Below are 14,694 nucleotides of genomic sequence, written 5' to 3'. Positions count from 1 at the left end.
TCAGTTAAACCGGCGACTCCATCAGGTGGTAGACGTCAACAGGATCCAGAGAGGAACTGAACTTACTTGAGTCAGCTCGGAAATTTTCTAATCTAGGTGTGACATCTGTGACCGTGAGAAGGCCATCTGGTGGACAGAATGGCTGCTCACTCCTGAAAACACTAGTGACTGAATGTCTCATTATCGAGGCATTGATCCGTTACACAACTCACCAGGAAGTGTTTCTTTGTTGTTTGGTCCATAGCATTTTCTTTCTTGTTATGCTTGAAATTATGTAAAATAGTTCTGAGTTTTTCTTATGACATTAAGGTGTTGTTTTTTGTTGTCTCCTAAATATTGTAAATATAATATTAATGAAATATAATGTTCAGTCTAATATTCGTTCTGTTTTTTCACATAAATTATTGTGCCAAAAATAATATATTTTTCCTAGATTTTTTCCTATATATTAAATAATTTTATGACCTAAATTTATACATAAAATTATATATATATATATATATATATATATATATATATATATATATATATATATATATATATTTTTTTTTTTTTTTTTTTTTTTTTAATTTTATTGTCATACCCAGTCGTTCCTACACGATCTACTTTTTCTTAACAGTTAACTCATGTTTTCTCCTTGGTTTTAGATGGTCCGTACAGCAACAATTCATATGACTTGTCTGCAGAGGAAAAACCTCTTTTAGTTATTATGGCCCTCATCTGTGGAACCGACTGCCTGAGGGCAGCAAAGAGTGTTCATTTTTAAAGCTGAATTTATTTGCCTTTACCGGTTAACTTGCTTCATGTAAACTCAGTTTATGTTTTTACATAATATCTATTTTATTTTTTCCCATTTTATTTCTTAGTTTATCACATATACTGTACATCAGTACCCTCAGTATTTTTTTTTATTTTAATATCAGTCTTTCGGTTTTTTTTTTCTTCCATCTGCAACATATGCAACAGCATCACTGCCTCACTTTCATCCATCACCACTTCCCTCAAACACACTGCACCACTGCAACACAAGGACACAGCAAATGCACTGATCGTGTGGCTACGATTGTTGTTGACATCCGGTGCTGTTGTTCTGCTGCACTTCCTCAGCAACCGCGTCCTCCCGGTACATATTGTCGTATCCCATCTTGCTTCTCATCTTGTTTACAGGTCTTCGAAATGAATGACAACTGGATATTTAAGAAGTTATAGAAAAAGTTTTCAGTAGTTCCACTATCGTGTCGCGGCTCAAACTGTTAGCACTCCACCTAGCTTCCACTTCTCGGTCCAACACTTTCCATCCTCACATGCCCGAACCATCCCGAAACCATGCGGTGAGCGGGTCCTAAATTTAAAACACCAGTGGTAAACATTCAAAACCAATTACAGCAAACACACAAACTGCATACACAGCTAATGGTAAAAAGCTGTTTGGGCGCGCCATTTGGAACTCTCAAGGAGACGTGTGTCCTAGTTTAGGGAGCGGCTTCCACCGCACGCCATCTTCCGTTCATGAACCAGGAGAGAGAGAGAGAGAGAAAAATACTATCAAACGAGGACGTGTTTTAAAGCTCGGTCCGCTCTTCGCGGTGACTGCTACAATTAGCAACATTTCTGCGGCTCTTTGAGGCTTCCTTTAAGACTGTTGACTCATAAACAGCCGTGTTGGGAGCGGCGCACATTAAAAATGGATTTCCCTCTTTTCATGTCGAGCTCCTTTGTGCTTCCTCGAGCACAGTTCGCCTTCTGATTAGCTTGAATTGAAAGCATGATTTTTGAGCGTTGAATTTCTTAACCCTTTTTCATTGCACTCTCAAGGGAGGGATCAGTGAGTTTTGAAAGATCATCTCATCAGCCAGATCTTCTTTGATACTGGAGGAGGCTTTCACGACCTCTGCTTGTAATGCCGTGAGATTGTTATTTGAGCTCCTGCAAATGTTCCTCCTCTCCGCAGGCCTCTTCTTCTGGGTGAACACGTCGGCTCACGGCGGCCCGTGGGTGCTGAGCCCGTGGCTGTGGGGCGGGGACGCCCCCTGCAGCCTGGACATGGCCGTGTTCCTTCACCTGAAACAGAGCGGGCAATACACCATACGGCTGATCGAGCGGGACAAAACGCCCTTTGCCCTCTTCTCCACGGACACGCTGCCTCGCATCACTGGGTAAGAAATACTTCTGTCAGCCATGTGCTGTGAGAACAACAGCCTTTCTTGTGCGTTTCTGGATGACCTGGCCTGAACACCAGGTGGAGGCGCGTGAGATAAAATTATAGCTCCGCTTGCTAAATGCTTCTCAGCGGTGACCCGGTGAGTGCGATGCGAGCTCCACAGTCGCAGGTGGTCTCGCTCTCGGTGTGAACCCTCACCATTATTGACGCTGTAGCTAGTGTTGGCTGAAAAGGTCAGTCTCATGATATCACAGCTGTAAAGGACACTGCATGTCGATAGAATATTCAATCTGCTGTGAGAGTGAGTGGATGGTTTGGAGTTTCACATCTGTCACAAGTCTGTTTCGTCTTCAATGAAAGGCGCATTTAATCTCCTCTCAGTGCTCCGGTGACTGATATTTTTGATCTGCTGAACCTGGAATGGAGTCACAGAAACAGGCCATCTGCCATTTTGGTCTTTCTTAAATATGACTGATGTGATATATAAACATTTTATATAAACGTTTGTTGTGATGCCCAGCAACACTGCAAGCTTTTTTCCAAAATATATTTCATTTTTTTATTTCCTTCCGTACATTTCGATCTGTAATGTTATTATTATTAGTAGTTGGTGTAGTAATAATAGTTGTAGTAGTAGTATTCATTCATCTATCATCTATTCATCGTGCCTCGGTTTTCAAACGTCTCAAAATTTCGAGATTTTTTTGCTTCGGATTTCGAAAAAAAATCCGGAACTCGAACGCCCTGAAGAAAGCCGGAAAAAACCATAACATGCACGGAGCGATCAGCTGACCCACGAGGCGCTTTGTTATTGTGTATAACGCAGCCTCTGTATGCAGACGTGTCCCGTTAGCTACTTTTACTGACTGTTTTTTCTTCATATGAAGCGGCCGGGATGGGGATCAGCACCTCCAAGTCTGAGGCCATGGTTCTCGACCGGAATAAGGTGGTTTGCTCTCTCCAGGTCGGTGGAGAGTTCTTGCCCCAAGTGGTGGAGTTTAAGTATCTCGGGGTCTTGTTCTCGAGTGAGGGAGAAGGGGAGCGTGAGATTGATAGACGGGTTGGTGCAGCGGCAGCAGTGATGCGGTCGCTGTATCGGACCGTCGTGGTCAAGAGAGAGCTGAGTCACAAGACGAAGCTCTCGATTTACCGATCGATCTACGTTCCCATCCTCACCTATGGTCACGAGCTTTGGGTCATGACCGAAAGGATGAGATCGCGGATACAAGCGGCTGAGATGAGTTCCCTCCGCAGGGTGGCTGGGCGCACCCTTAGAGATAAAGTTCGGTCATCCGGGAGGAGCTCGGGGTGGAGCCGCTGCTCCTCCACAAGGAGAGGAACCAGTTGAGGTGGCTCGGGCATCTGATCCGGATGCCCCCTGGACGCCTCCCTGGGGAGGTGTTCCGGTTATGTCCTACCGGGAGGAGACCCCGGGGAAGACCCAGGACTCGCTGGAGAGATGATGTCTCCGGTCTGGCCTGGGAACGCCTCGGGATCCCCCGGGAAGAGCTGGAGGAGGTTTGTGCGGCTCGGGAAGTTTGGGCTTCCTTGCTCTGAATGCTGCCTCCACGACCCGATCCCGGATAAGCGGTAGAAGAAGGTGAAGGTGAAGGTGAACGATAATGTAATAATTATTTTTTTCAAAGCAACTTCACAAAGACTCGATCCTAACCCATTATTATCTTGTCTAATATACTTAAATATTTATATAAACACATGCAAAATTAATATTTTCTTTAGTGGCGCCTCTAGGGAAAAAAAAACCCCATCTCATTTCCGGATGTTATTTATTTATTTTGCTTTTTTGTTGTTTTTTAATGATACGAAACATATGCAGTTCAAACCTATTTAATAAACATTCAAGTAAAGTATTTTTTTTCCAATGAACCGGATATCCACGAAAGTTGTGTAAAACGCTCCCTGGGATATTAACCTGCTGTTGCTCCGTCCACATTACCGAGTCGGCCACGAGCGCTCTTGCTAATGAAATCTGAAATGAAACCAGCGTGCTCCATTAGAAGCCATCCAGCTGCCTTTTCTATATGCAGATTGTTCTTGGAGGAGGCGAGTGGTGAAGTGTCGGAGGGCAGGTTGGATAAAGGTTTTCCTGGGGTTTAATTGTTCAGCGGCAACATTGGCCGCGTGACTAACTTGTATTCACGCTGAGCTGCTGTGCTGGTTGCTGCTTTACTCACCACTGCTGTGGCTCCTCACCTTACACACAGCCATTATTACTGTTGGCCACGTGAAAATGACTTCACATGCTCTTTACTTTAGCGACATGAAACTACTGACGCGGCAGTTAGCTACTGGTGTTTTGTCTGTGACATAAAAGCTCTCAATATTACGCTACCAAATGTGTCCGCACATGGAACGTGTCCGGATTATGACTTTTCAATGAGAAAAATGAGGCTTTAAATGAAGGATTCGATGGCACTTTCTACCACATGCAACACATATATTAGCATAAGTCTGATGACTTGTGATCGGCCGACATGTACGGGTAACGTATGAGTGCACAATTCCACACCACAGAAATCGCAGCAAATGTGTATTAGAGAACAACTTTTTCGTGACCTGCGCTACTTCCTGGTTTGATGCGGCGGCTGCCAGCCAATCACAATGCGGATGTCATCAGACCAGGAAGTAGTAGAACAGACATATGCTTGCGATACAACCTGTTGACATCGTCCATCTTTTGCTGAATGTCCCACGCAGGGTAGGAAGTGCCTTTGAATCCTTCATTTGAAGTCTCATTTTTCTCATTGAAAAGTTTTTAAAAATCGCATCAGAAAGTGAAAGTGAGCCCATCCATTTTTCATTCATATTACAGTAAAAAAAAGTATTGTTTCCAAGTGTTTAACGTAGTATGTGGTGGAAGAACAAGAAGAGATCATACAGTGTATTTTGGTATTCACAGTGTGAGGTGTTGCTATTCCCTGTTTCCCACACAATTGCATAACGTACAGCCGTCCAAAGTGCTGCTGCGAATTAGCACGCGTGCAGGAAAAACTCCACCAAAGTTAGTGCTCTTCACCAGCGCTAGCTTTGAGAGAATTTCCACCCCTGCCTTGTATTAACGTTATCCGCATGTGGGATGTGTGAATGCAAATAGAGCTCTCAGCAGAAGGCCGTGGACACATTTGACGGTCGTGTTTTTGTGCCGCACCTTAAGGGCATTTGAGTCATATGAGTGCCATGCTTCCATGAGTCTCCCCCTTGTGTCTGCTGATGCTGATGCGTGTGGGAGTCGACGGGCCACTAGCATTTTGTGGCGCGCGCGCTAATGAAAACATGCGTCGCCAGTGAGTCTTGGTGAGGGAGCGGAGCGAGGATGCGCTCATTACATGTGTGACGGATTACACTGCGCTCTCATTTGTAGTCGGAGCCATCCGCCCACGCCATCGCTGCCATTTGGAGGCTCGCTCAGAACCAACTCCCCGCACTCCAAAGGGAGGATGCAAATGTGAGGATGGAAGGGCATAACAAAGGGAGAGGAACACACCCGTAGACGGCGGGAGAGAGTGCTAATTGCTAACCTGTGCCCTTGCTTTTGAGTTTAGGAGCTGTAGATTTGACATGTTTACCCAGCTGAATACTCGCAAGGTGGTGCAGCCGGCATCGGAGCATGCGAGTCGTCTCTGCACTCCATTAAGCTTCGAGAATAGATGCCTAAAGAGAAGAGTCGGGCTTGAGTTTAGACTGAAATACAGTGCACTGACAGTGGCTGCTATGCTAATAGAAACTGTCCAGACCAAATCTGACTGTGGGTGACATCACTCAACACGAGCTTCATGCAATGACGTCACCTCATACTTTGATTCTATGTATGCTTTGCGAGAACTTGATGCTGTTACAGCGTCTTGCATTTGTGTTGTATTTGTTGGACCACGGTGGCCATTTTGTAAACTGAATATCAGTTTGTTTTGATGCGAAGCTGCTCTACATGAGGCGCCGTTACTGAAGAGAACACACAACTAACCAATAACATTATAATACTAGGCCACACTTTAGATCAGTATTTAGTATTGTTTAGCTAATTACTTGTGTATTAACTGTTAATAATCAGTAATTACAGTGTTGTTGATAGTGGATGTTCAGGGACCATTCCAGGGAAAGATATAGTCTGCATAATAAAATGCAAATCAGCACTTTGTTATGATTTATTACAGGATATGTTGCAAACACACAGATGAATAAGCAGTTTATTTATGGTAATGTGAAGTGTAATGTAATATTATTTTCCGTCCTATTTTTTATTTTATTTTAACTTTTCCATTTTTTCTTCTATTATTATTATTAGTAATAGTAGTAGTAATACTGTAATAGTAGTAGTAGTGTAGAAATGATAAATGTCAATTTTTTTATAGCAAATCTAAAAGCATATTTTTTCATTTTAAACGTTTATTTTTTCACTTGTCTTGCTAGTCATTCAATGAAAACCATTCGACATGGTCGACTATAGTTTCACTTCACATGGTGCCACTTTGACAGTCTCTATCTTTCCTACTTGACCACCAAAGTTGAGATCCTAAAATACATTTTTTTCTCATGTCCGTACATTAATATTTGAGCCATGATGCTGTGTAACTGAATGCAGTTTTGCTGCTGCAGTATTGTCGATCAAATATACGCAGTTCCCACCGACGGTGGGCTAAACTTAATGTCAAGTGCATGCTTCATTGTATTTGGGACACACAGTCCATGTGCGTGGACAATGTCCTCGGTCCAAACAAGCCCCCCCGAAACATCCTGAGCCATCGGCTCCAGTGCCAGATTCACCCGTTCCAGTGTAATGCAGCCATGAAATACACACGGCATTAGTACCTCCAAAATGTTGCTAAGCTGGTGTAATGACTGTGTGGGGGGAATTTTAAAATAATACCAGAGGTAACGTCTGGTGTTTGACATGGTGTGGAATCATGGTAGCAGGCAACGCATACTAGAAGAACGGAGAGGAAGTGTGTGAGGGTGAGGTTACATCAGCTCCTCTTGTCTCCGTGGACTATGATGTTTGCCTATGATGTGGTAGTCCTTGTTGACAGGTCGTGATCTTTATGTGTTCAGGTACAAATGCCCCTGAGTCACTTCAGCTGAGTGAACCAAAGCAAAACATATTTTACGATCTTCATTCCTCATCCAAAGTGTTTGCACGTGTTAATCCTCATGAGGAAGTCGGGGATCAAGAGGGAGCAGCCCAGAGAGACGCAAAGCCGCGGGCGACAAGCGGCACACGACAAACTGTCAGGCGCGGGGAATTACAGCGCTAGCCGCTTAAAAAAATGTAAACATCTGAGATACAATAGCGGCATTATTAAAAAGTTTTCCTCGCAGTAAACGGTTGGCAGGAGAAATGGGCTTTGAACCGACGCCAGCCCATGTGTGCTAAAGGGATTATCTGCGCTGGAACCCCAAGGTCCAGCAATTAGCCAGATAGAAGTATAAACAGAGACAGTTCCAAATTTAATTGCATATTTGCTTTTAGTCTTAATATTCGGTTTCCTTCTCTGTGGTCACATGCTCCAGCCTGAGGATGCAGGCATCTGCCTGCAGGGGGGGTCTGGACTGAGGTTGCTCTGGCTTCCTGCTCTGGTCTGGTGTTTCGTTGGGAGGAGACCCGGGACACACCCGGAGAGTGTCGAAGTAGACGTCAGAGCGCAGACCACATCCTCATTGCTATGGTAAAAATGGATGCGTTCCCATGACCGCTGGCTTGTCCAGTTCCCTCACATGTTGCCGAATGGTACGTAGCTCAGCAACCATACAAGGTCCACGCAATGCAACTTCCCCCACCTTCAAAGTTGCATTGCAGAGGTAGCCCAGTCTGCTGGGGGCGGTACTAGCATCAGTGGAATTTCAATATGGCTGATCGGAGACGCAGCAAAAAAAGATGGACGCCGACATCTCAGGGTCCTGTGGATCTATTCTCTGTGATCTCCAGCAACTACTAGCAGCTATGCTTCCATTCCACCCGATGAATTTTCTCTGTTCACGTATTTTGACGGTAAATCAGAGCCAGAATCACTCACGAAAAACGTCTCTCGAAATAAGCTGCTTTTATCGCAACATTTTTGCATCTCTTGGTTCTTATGGCTTCATCGCAGTGCGACCATTAGCTCTCGCTGAATCGGTTTGCATCTGAGTGTGAAGAGGCTGGGATGAGGATCAGCACCTCTAAATCCGAGGCCATGGTTCCCTAAAAAAAAGTATGTATTGCCCTCTCTCTCTCTCTGAGAAATGAGTTCCTGCCTGAAGTGGAGGAGTTTAAGTATCTTGGGGTTTTGTTCTCGAGTGAAGGGATAAGGGAGTTGGAGATTGGTTGGCAAATCGGCGCACCGCTAGTATTGCAGTTGCTCTACCTCGACCTCAAATGTAAAATAAGATTTTTCATGATAATATTTGAGAATTTTAAGGGTGTCCAAAAACGTCCTTTCCACCACAGTAGAACACAAACTGGCAAAAAAAATCCACAAGATCAAACAAGAAAACACAGCCAGATAAACCACACAGGTCAGATGTGTACTGGCATCTGACTTCACACAAGAGTTGCCTTTGATCCAGGGAGGCTGGTTTGTGAGAAAGTGAGTATAAACAGGAAGTACCTGCAAAATAAAAGAGGAATAGTAGCAAGGTTGTCATGCTGGATCAAAAATGTATTTAGTCCTTCTTTCTCACTTCTGTAACTAACAAGGAAACAAACAGCTTTTTGGCAACTTTGAAGTTTCAGTAATCTCTTTCGACAAAGAGCTGAAGGAAAGAAGAAGGAAGACGGACTCTGTTTCTCAGTCCTTAAGCTTGTTTTCAGGTAGCTGTGAGACAAAACTCCTGACAGATGAATTTCGCTCCCGTTTGAATCAGTGACAGCAGCAGGGTTCGGAGATAAACCTGAAATTTCACCGCAGGAACTTGAATGATTTTATATTTGCGAGCAAAAACTTAGCAATGTTTTGCTGTCTTCACCTCTACATCTCCTCCTCCTCCTCCGCTGCCGCTGCTACTTCTGTGCGCACCTGCACTTTTGACCTCCGACTTCCATCACCGGAGGAGGTGAAAGGGATGCCAGATGGTTGTCGAGAAGAGATAGAGAAACAGTCCAGAACTCCGCTGGTTTGTTTAAAAATAGGACTCTGAGAAGGCAAACTCTGAGCACAGGAGGATGTGCTGAAGGTTCTCGCTTGTTTGTCAGCGGTTTAAAGGACGATGGTTCACAAGGCTGAGCAAGTGGTGGCTGCTTTGGGTCGAGAGAGGGAACTGGTTGCCGCGACTGGAGCAGATGGAGAGGAGCTGAGAGTCAGAGTCAAATACAGCTCATCAGAAAACTTTTTTTCCTCCTTAACTTGTTTCAACAACTCCAGTCCACCTCCACCTCACGGCCAGGTGGCTCATTTCGTGCACTTACACGCACCTTTAGTGAGTCATGTGTTTGTCTCCTGCTGAAGCTAAAGGTGCTTATGGATCCACCATTCATCCAACCCAAGGTGCAATGCATATGCTTCTAAATACACAGGTAGTCCACTCATCCAACCATTAATCCATCCATCCAACTACACCTTCATCACTCATCCATCACTTATTTACTTACCCCTCCTTCCATCAAGTCATTTGGTCATCCTTGAATCTATCCCTTCATTCACTCATCCATCCATCCTGTCATCCTTCCATACATTCCTTCCGCATCCATCCACTGTTAACTCATCCGTCCATCTCTTCATTAACTCGTCCTTCCTTCCATCACTTCTCCATTCATTCACTCATCCATTGACCCAGTCATCGCATCATACATTCCTTCCTCCATTCATCCAACCATTTTCCCTTCATTACACATCCATCCTTCATCCATTCATCTGTCAGTCTCTGTTTCACCAAAAATGTCTGTCATTCATTCCTACATTATTTCATTCACTCATCCATCAACCCAGTCATCATATCATACATTCAATTCACCCATCCATCCAACCAGTCCCTCATTCTCCCCTTATTACACATCCATCCCTTCATTCATTCATCTGTCAGTCTTTGTTCCATTAGTCTGTCTTTCATTCATGCATTATTTCATACACTCATCCAAAAAGTAATCCCTTCATCCACTCATCCAACCGATCAGTCACTCATTCCTTCATCCTCCCCCTCATTCCTCATCCATCCCTTCATTCATTCATCTGTCAGTCTCTGTTTCATAAATATTTCTCTCATTCATTCCTCCATTATTTCATTCACTCATCCATCAACCCAGTCATCATATCATACATTCTTCCTTCATTCATCCCCCTAACAATTCACCCATCCATCCAACCAGTCCCTCATTCTCCCCTTATTACACATCCATCCCTTCATTCATTCATCTGTCAGTCTTTGTTCCATTAGTCTGTCTTTCATTCGTGCATTATTTCATACACTCATCCAAAAAGTAATCCCTTCATCCACTCATCCAACCGATCAGTCATTCATTCCTTCATCCTCCCCCTCATTCCTCATCCATCCCTTCATTCATTCATCTGTCAGTCTCTGTTTCATAAATATTTCTGTCATTCATTCCTGCATTATTTCATTCACTCATCCATCGTTCACTCATTCATTCCTTCATCCTCCCCCTCATTCCTCATCCATCCCTTCATTCATTCATCCATTGGTCATCGTCCCAGTCAGTGGTTCCTTCATGCAGTACTTCATTCACTCATCACCCCTTCATCCAGTCATTCATCCTCAGATGTACACTGCCACACAACAGGTGTTAGTTCTCCCTACATCCTGGAGATGCCATTGATGTCGGTGTGTATTTACCATCCCTGCACCCACTGCTGTTGTGGAGAGAGAGAGAGAGTCTGAGTCAGTAACCCCTGGGATCTGCACATGTAAACTCTCCTGCCGGCTGCAGGAACACACTCTCTCTCTCTCTCTCCTGGCTCTGAAAATGATGACTGTGGAGTCTGGTGCAGTAGGAGTCATGCCGATGTTGAGCGACTGAAGAATGGCCTCACGGTGCCCCTGGAAAGTCACTGCGTTGTTCCGCCGTGCGCAGAGGACTAGAGTTCCTGATGAAGCCAGTCGTCTCCAGCTGAAGTCCAGCTCAGTCGCTGATAATGACCCGTCATCTCAGCGGCGGCACTGAACTTGTTGTCGGCCTCCCTCTCTCCCCTGCGGTGGATCAACGCTTTTAAAAGTCTTACCAGGCAAATATGCAAAGCCCGGTGCAGTGGGCGACGGCGGAGAATTTTAAATCACCTCTTTGTTTTTCGCGTCGCGCCCCGGCCTCCCAGTGGCTCCGGTCGGAACACTTCCTCTGCAGATGTAAATGAGCGCGCGCTTAAATCGCCACGGCTACAGCACAACTCCCTCTCCTCCGCCGGCGCTTTCGTTGCTTGTCTTTCTCCACAACTGCAGCGTGTCGGGGAAAGAGGGCGTCAAAGGAGGAGAGGACACCGCTGAGTCACTCTTTCAAACCTGGAGCGTGAATGTGCTGTGACATCACACTTGTTGTCTTCCATCCATCCATCCTTCAACCGTCTATCCTTTTATCTTACATCCCGTCATTCACCTCTTATTCCTTCTATCCTTCCAATACCTTTTCCAATCCATCATGACTCCCTCTCTCCCTCCAGTCATCGCTTCTGTCACCTTCCACCCGTTCAACATTCCCTCCCTCCATTCATGAATCTCCTTTCTCACTCCATCCACCATCTCTTCGATTCTTCACTCCTCTTCCATCAGCCTTCCCTCCATCCCTCTACCGCCTTCTCAACCATCCATCCATCCCTGTTCTCAGTCTCTTCTTTCACTCTATCCCTTTGCTCCCACCTCCTCTTTCCATTCATCCCTTGTGCTCTGAATGAATAATAACAGGGGAAAACTCCTGTTTTTTTCAGTCAGTATCTTTTATTCCTTTTATTTTTCCATCCACACTCTTTTCATCCATCACCCTTCTCACTTCCTCACCTCATCCTCTATGCTCTCCCTTCTTTATTCAAACAATTACATTTTCATCCATTCATCCCAGAACGCTCACTTCATTTCAACCCCATATTTTACTCCTCTCATCCTTTTCTTCTCCTTAATTCATCCATCCACCCTTTCATTTCATCCGGCTACCTTCTTTCATTCAAATCCATCCTTTCATCAAGCTTGTCATGTGCTCTGGACTCACTCCCTTTTTTCATTGTTCATCCATTCATCCCCCTCTGACATAGTCATCCTAGATCCGCCCATTTTCTTGCACACTTTTTCAAAATACTTCATCTGTCCATTCCTCTGTTCCCTTTTCATCCTCTCATCCTGTTAGCACCCCTTCCTTTCTTTTCATCTTTCATCCATCTTTTACCTTCTTTCCTTCTCGTGCATCATCCGTTTAACTCCAGGAATTATTCTTCTGTCACTCTTCCATCCACCCTCTTCCTTCCCTCCTTTATTCATCCATCACTTCTATCATCCACTAATGCATCAAGCCCTGCCCATCTCCCGATATTCATGTCGTTTATTTGGGTTCATCCCTCTATTTTCTTGCTTCACTGAGCAAAGTAAATAAAGACAGTCTCCAGATGTGTTCACCCACGTTCCAACTTTCATTTCATTTCCTCAGTGAAACATTAGCCTGCGGAGACCGAACTGGTGGCGATATCTTGTCACCCTCTTCATCCTTCCTCCCTCTCCTCCTTCAAAGACACCTCACGGAAGGCAGCGCCGTGGAATCCCACTCTTCCCCCTGCGTTCCATCCACATCTCAGCACCACCAGTCAAAGTTGCATCACTCACCGCTGACGCTTTTGAGAGGAGAAAATGGGGAAATGCGACTGTGGCCTAGTTTTTCACAGCAGGGCTGATTTTTAATTTGCGCTCATGAAGAACGTGTCTCAGCCGTAGACATTAAAAGCTTTTCCTGAAAGCTCTCAGTCATGATGGCTGCTGGTTTATTGTCAGGTCTGTGACCATCGTCTGCTGTTGCCAAAGCTTCGTGATGTCACCCAGAATAACAAAGCAGCTGTTACATGAAGCACATTAAAGTCCAGTTTTTCTGTCTTAATTCTTGAAATAAATCAAACTGTTTTCAACTTTTTCCACTTCATTTGTATATTATAGACATATATGTTATATGTCTATAATATATAATGTGTATATAATCTGATAATTGACTACTGATGTGATCTTGTAATTTATTTATTATTTTTGTTTACTTTTAATCTATTGTCATATCAAGTGTCAATAATGGGGAAAACATTTTCATATAAGAATATTTTTGAATTATTTTATAACGTGATATACTGCATATTTTTAGAATATTTTTTATATTCATTCATCGTTTTATGTACAAATATTTTTTGTAAAACAATAGAATATTGATTAATAATTTTTTACATGGCCCAATATAACTAATAATTTAATTTAATTTAATGTAACAGTTTTCTCTCCAGACAACAGGGAACCTTTGTAAGTGCAGGAGTTCCTGGTCCACTGATCACACTGATGCACAAGACACGTGGCAGCTAGGATGATAACAACAACAACAACAAACATGGAGGAATCCCTGAACAAAAGCAAACAAAAGCATCTGTTTGCTTTTGTTCAGGGATGGTTTTCACTACACAATGCTCAGGGTTTCCACTACTATACAAATATTTTCAAGACGTTAAAAGAGCTTTAGTTTAAATAAGGTGATGTAAAAACTTGAATATAACTTGAATATATATATATATATATATATATATATATATATATATATATATATATATATATATATATATATATATATATATATATATATATATATATATATATTTATTTATTTAAAAAATGCGGGGCACTGGATTAAGATGGGGGACACCCTGGACAGCTCTCCAGTCCACCACAGAAGACACATAGACATGACTAAAACACAGACAAAAATGTATCGAGGTGATGACATGCATCAATTGCTGCTGAGGGTAACACCATGGTGCCACTGCAGAGAGTGGGTGTCATGAATATGAATATTCAGAGTGGGACTCTGATCACAACCACGTCACTCACAAGAGGCACTCCAGCGGAAACACAAACCTCCACGAGTGTATGGTGATGTAACAGCCTTCCTGTCATCGAGGTTTCTGACTCAAACTTGGACCTGCTGTGTGTGGACATCCCGCTGACCCGAGCGTGTCTGCTCAGGTCAACTATATCCGGTGAAACCTGACGTCCAGCAGGGTCTGGTCACGTGTGGAAACCATGAGCCATCGGGGTAGTCATGTTAGCATGCTGAAGAGCAGTGCTTTGAAGGATCCTTCACCAACACTTGAACAATCTGCCACACGCACACGGCTCGGCAAACGTCTCATTAATGTCTGCTGTGTTGACTAACAACAACTGCGCCACAGATTTCATTCATATGTTTGTGTGAATGAGCCATTCGGGTTGGAGAAACATGGAGACGCGCGGAATAGCAAACAGCGGTGGAAAAACATCAAGTTATTGCCTCAAAAATGTCAGGCTTTATAGGTGGAGATATAAATGAGTTTCACCTTCCACACATTTCATTATGTTTATTTTTAATGCTCAATTTCTCACTGTAA

The 14,694-nt window shown here is 43.8% G+C and overlaps 1 protein-coding gene across 1 annotated transcript in view; it reads left to right on the top strand.

Moving 5' to 3' along the window:
• The window catches only part of alk (ALK receptor tyrosine kinase), a 320,052-nt gene that overhangs the window by 188,322 nt on the left and 117,036 nt on the right, over positions 1-14,694 (top strand). The window contains exon 4 of the mRNA XM_053846084.1: positions 1,952-2,156. Within this exon, the coding sequence (XP_053702059.1) occupies positions 1,952-2,156 (205 nt within the window). The remainder of the gene's footprint in view (positions 1-1,951; positions 2,157-14,694) is intronic.

Source organism: Synchiropus splendidus, chromosome 16 (genome assembly GCF_027744825.2).
Source record: "Synchiropus splendidus isolate RoL2022-P1 chromosome 16, RoL_Sspl_1.0, whole genome shotgun sequence".
Taxonomy (NCBI): Eukaryota; Metazoa; Chordata; class Actinopteri; order Syngnathiformes; family Callionymidae; genus Synchiropus; species Synchiropus splendidus.
The sequence above is the reverse complement of the archived record's forward strand: the minus strand, read 5'-3'. Positions and strand labels throughout refer to the sequence as shown.